Consider the following 5,305-nt stretch of genomic DNA (forward strand, 5'->3'; position numbering starts at 1 on the left):
CTGGGTATCGAGTTCGATACTTTTTAGGCACCGACCGAATTGCCTCGATACCATCGAGTATCGAAAAACGTCTTGTCGTTCGGTACCAAATTTCGATACCTAAGGGGTTAATCTCATCAGCGTCAGTGAGCCAATAAGCCTGCAGCACTAGTGTTCGACTAGAAGAGGTGTGGCGCAGATCGATCAGCGTTTGACATCTGCGAGAGCGATTCGAAAGCGTACAGAGCAGTCTGCTCTGTTTAGCTCTCGTGGTACTGTAATACACCGATCGGTCTGCACAGTCAGTCCGCGTCCAGTCGAACACACCTACTAGTTTACACCGGTTACACTCAGGTATCGAAAAAAGTATCGTTCAGGAACCGGTATCGATGTCGAACATTTTTGAACGATACCCAGCCCTAGTCTTGGCAGGTCATAATGCAAACACGATCGGTTTGCCTTAAGAGAATGTAAACAGGCGTAACAAAAAACCAATGCCAGCCCTCTACGAACACCTTGGCAAATGAATCGCCATTGGCTAGTAAATTTTTTTGTTTACTCGCCAGACTGATAAATATATATATATATATATATTTGTTCCAGTGGCTAATATTAGACATCATTTAGTCGCATATGCGAGTGATTTACTCGCAATGTAGAGGGTTGAATGCATGTCTAAATATTGAATATGTGCAATAGGCCTTACAGTGTAAACGCAGCATAAATCTCCTTTAAACAATAATTCTTATGAGCTATAAACTACAAATGGTTTTTCCCTGTAATGATGGAAACTAGTTTATTTTTCAGTAATCCTTGCTCTTCTTTCCATTCAGTTAACATGCAGGTGCATGCTGAGCAAGCAGACAGCATTCAACGAACAAGCACCTTTACGTCCTCACTCTCTCAAGCAGTGTTATGTTAGGATATCTGCAAGCCGTTTCCTTTGTTTTCCCCATTGAAACCTCCGAACAAACCAATTCACTACAATTAATCAATTTCCCAGCAGTACTCAAGAGAGAGGACATTGTAAGAAAGTGCTCAACACGCTCACACAACAGCAGCTCTAATTGTTAATCTTAAAAATATCTTGAGATTTCGTTCTACTGGTAGTATCAGGTATGAATACATGGGTTCAGTATTAATAAATTACCTTGAAGTATTGCTACAAGATCTACACACAACACATACAGCAATTCAAACTGAAGAACAGAATTCTGCACAAATCTGTCCATAATCCCAGTGGCATGGCCTCCGACCACAGCAGATTAGGGTCATTAATCCAGGAGAGAGAACCAATCCTCTAATTATACCTCCACAAGTGATGCCCTACAGACTCTGAACCACTCCACGGTACCCACAGTCCATAAACCCCCCTCAGGGACAAACTGACCTATAATGCCATTTCTTAAATTTGCTGATTTTGCCATTTTAAGCATTTTGCGAGAAAGAGAAATGTTCTAGCGCATTAACACATGTAAATTACCCAAGTTAATAACGACTGCCAAATAGGGAACACAACCAGCAATGACATCTGCTCCTTACGATTACTAGAGCAATACTGGGTTTGTGAGCTTCCTGACTGAAATACGAGTCGTATATTGTATGAACTATATATAGGTTAATGCACATTTACCGAGTCATCATGATTATTGTCTGCCACTCAGATTATGGTCAAAAACTACATTTCCTCCTTCATTTGTCCTCGGTGGACATCGCACACACACACACACACACACACACACACACACACACATTCCCCTTTCACCTGGTTATGTGTGATGTGTTGCAACGTTGGCGAGTGTGCAAAATGTAACTGTGCCCCAATGCCTTCAAGTCCACTGTACTTTCTGCCAAACTTACATAACACCCGAACTTTGAATTTAACCTGTACTCCCCATACCAACAGAAAAGTCTGCTTATATGATAAATATGGAACATTTGTGAGAACTGTTTCCCAGTTAAAACAAACCCACAGTAACAACTGTGGAGTGTACAAGTCACTTGTTCTCACTCTTTAGTTTTGACCTGTTCAGAGATTGTTTTCAATGCTTCGAGTTCTCCAGTGAACCTAATAATGACCACGTGGATACAGTGAGGCAGGGCACGCGCCGCTGCGCCGGTTCACAAGAGGCAAATGATTCAATTGTGAGGACAAGCTGAGATCTCTAAATCCCTCATCAAACTGAAGGAACCGGATGATGGAGGAACGTTCCTTTTCAAACACATGTAAATGACAGACTACAAAGGAAAAGGCGCAAACTGATCATGCGGTGCAAACGACCGTCATTACACACGTGCGTCTCTCCCGCAGGGGTTCACGTGAACCTCACCGATGTGCGACATCCGATTCGGTTCATTATACATAGAAATAGAGGACTTTAAACGGTGAGCTTGTTTACAATTTGATGTGGTGATGGAAGTCCAACACATTTCCGTGAGTCGGTTCTTTCGAACAGTTCGTTCCAAAGAACAGGTTCAAAACGATTTAGCGGCTTTCTTGCGTCATGGCGTTATTACGTAATCACATGGTCCCTATCATCCCGGCGTGGCATATTGTATGCTCTAAAATCCTCCAGTAAATACATTTGCACATACTGCTGTTTAAGTTTGATTAATAAGGGAGCTTATTGTAATTCATATGCCTGAGTTCAGTTTGTTGCAGCCATGATAAATGTAACGTTCATTTACACTAAACGATACTAACATACATTTACATCTAGAGTTTTTTGCACGTTTTAATAAAATGCTATTAATTAAAACCAAATAGCTTGTTTGCGTGTTGATATAACTGTTATACAACCAAATCGTAAATATATTTACAGTACATTTTATTTGTAATATTTCTGCCATTCTGCTATAAAAGCATCTTATTTTTCGACCCATCAGTCAAATCTTCTCCACTTCAAATTCTCTTATCATATCACTTGGTTCTCTGCTCATTACGAATCGGTTCAAAGAGTCTGATCTGTTCACTCGAGAACCGCTCGAACCGAGTCAGTCCGGTTCACTAAAAGGATGCCTCAAAATAACAAATCGTTCACGAGTCGGGCATGTGAATGTGAAAACAACAATATTCAGTGTGCTATTTTACAACTTAAAATCAATCACTTCCTATAGTACTCTGCAAAGCTACACAGCCTAAATAACAGTTACACCCGGATTGATGCTTGTTTGAATTCGTAAGGTTGAATTCTTGTTTCCCTTTCTATAATGTTTAATACATTTTAAAAGTAATTTTTGTGTTTAACTTTGTGTTGCTCCCCACTTATAAGAACATGCTAAACTAGCTTAGCTTTCGCTAACTTACCTTTACTCATTCAAGATATGTCCCACCTCTTCCAAACGTCTCTACCGGAGAATATGTTCCCAAAAATAGCTATTCATTGACTCGCCGCCTTTCAAACGCAAGGAAATCTGTCTGTGTTCCCATAAACATGCCTGAATAAGCTTAGTTTAGTTAGCAGTGTGCATCTTTGAACTTCACTTTCCCCCCGGACAAACGTGTCATGAGTCATGCCTTCAGGAGGGAGGAGAGTTGCTCACAGGCAGCCACGCATTTTTACAAAATATATTCAAATAATCACGCAATAATGATTGATAAAAGAAAAAGCTTTAGCATTAGTGACTGATTATTCCATACTATAATAAAAGCAAAGGGGAAAGAACGAGGCACTGAGGCAAGTCGTTTGTTTTTCTTCAGCTCAAGGCAGTTATGTTAATAAGTTTGATGTAATGAGAGACAGAAAAGGGCAAAAGAAAATCAGGGACTCTAAATACAGCAGGTCTGAACTCAAATAGATCTAGGATTATATGATCTATGTGTTTTATAATTCCTACAGCTACTGAAGATCCTCAGCTTTTAATTGCTTAAAAATGAAACGTTTTTATTTATATTTTATATGTTAAGCAGTGTTAGATCAGTGCTTTAAAGAGGGAATATATGATCAAATAAAAGAGTATGAATAAAAATATTTTTTATAATAAAATATAAGAAAAAATATTTACAACTATTAGCTTACCTTTTACTCAAAAGCCAAAGGTCTTTAGTCTTGTGTATGCTGAAAATCCTCTAACTTTCTTTTGGTGTCAGAAGACTACAGGTCAGTTCAAACTGGGCATCAGGAACCCTGACAAGAAAAGAGAAAATCAGCCAGTAATCAAAAAAATGTATGAGCCTGAATATACATGACAGATCTATGCATTACAAAATAAGGCCTTATTTAATGGATTGCATCAGCAGAGACGCACGTTGCTATGAAGTGGCTAAATGATAAATAATACCAAAACTGCTACTAGTCTGAACCACATCTTCATCTCGAAACTAAAACTAAATTAAAACTCCCATAAAAGCATTGCAGATATGAGATATCTAACAAAAATGTCAGATTTAATCAGAGACAACATTAGCCGTAAATGTGGTCTCAGCATTAGGTATTGCATTTATTTCTCTCTTTTGTTTATTAAAAAAAAAAAGTCTGTACTGGCCAATGTCAATAAACCTCATGTAGGGCTTATTTTGTACCCCATAATAATCTGTGTCTATTACACCGTATCCATGTTTTACACCACATCACCTACACATCATTAGCACAAAATGCTGACTGAGAGAGAAACCATTTCTTTGTCTTTCTCCCATGCACCCATTCTCCGGTCCTGCTCACTGTCATTCATTCAATCTTCACACACATTCGGACACTCGGATACTCTCATATGATTTCTGTGCACAACATTCCCCTCCCCCTCCGCTATCTGACACATTCCAAAGGTCAAAGTCACTGGAGGGGTTTGAAGGACAGGCACGGGAACTCCAAAAGATCTGTGCGTGTGTGACAGCAAATACATGTGAAGAAAAATGTGCTTCACAGCTGAAAGACAATTTAGAAAGTTCAAAGTAAGTAAGAATGAAAGAGATATGGGCAATAGCAAAATTCTTACTTAAAATAAACGTTAACGGAAATCTTCTTTTTTATTGTATTTTATTTTATTTCAAGTTGTTAAAGCAACACTTCTCATTTCATTTAGTTCAACTTGATATACTAAAATACAAACTAAAATTGAATCAAAAATTGATATAGACATATTTAAAAATAATTTTAAAACTGAAAAAAAATTACTAAAACTTAAAATGAAATGTAAAAATAAAAAACTAATTCAAAATAGTAATAAAAACTTAGGCTACATTTATCATTTCATTTGTGATGTGCTAAAATAACTAACACTGAAACAAAAATTTATAAATATATAGACATATTAAAAAAAAAAAAAAAAAAAAAAAAAAAGAAAAAAAAAATTAAAAAAACTTTATTAAAAATAAAAAAAAAATGAA

At 37.4% G+C, this 5,305-nt stretch overlaps 1 protein-coding gene across 2 annotated transcripts in view; it reads right to left on the reverse strand.

Moving 5' to 3' along the window:
- LOC107700023 (steroid hormone receptor ERR1-like) overlaps positions 1-5,305 on the reverse strand; it is a 19,710-nt gene that overhangs the window by 11,209 nt on the left and 3,196 nt on the right. The window contains exon 2 of one of the 2 annotated variants that reach the window (XM_016501514.1): positions 3,999-4,106. Coding sequence is in view for 1 of the 2 variants with exons in the window: in XM_016501513.1 (XP_016356999.1) it covers positions 3,287-3,296 (10 nt within the window). In the remaining variant the exon portion in view is untranslated. Of the gene's footprint in view, positions 1-3,286; positions 3,486-3,998; positions 4,107-5,305 lie in introns of those variants that run through there. The other variant, XM_016501513.1, reaches the window with a different exon arrangement.

The sequence above is a fragment of the Sinocyclocheilus anshuiensis genome, unplaced genomic scaffold, assembly GCF_001515605.1.
Source record: "Sinocyclocheilus anshuiensis isolate Anshui unplaced genomic scaffold, SAMN03320099.WGS_v1.1 scaffold1023, whole genome shotgun sequence".
NCBI classification, from domain to species: domain Eukaryota; kingdom Metazoa; phylum Chordata; class Actinopteri; order Cypriniformes; family Cyprinidae; genus Sinocyclocheilus; species Sinocyclocheilus anshuiensis.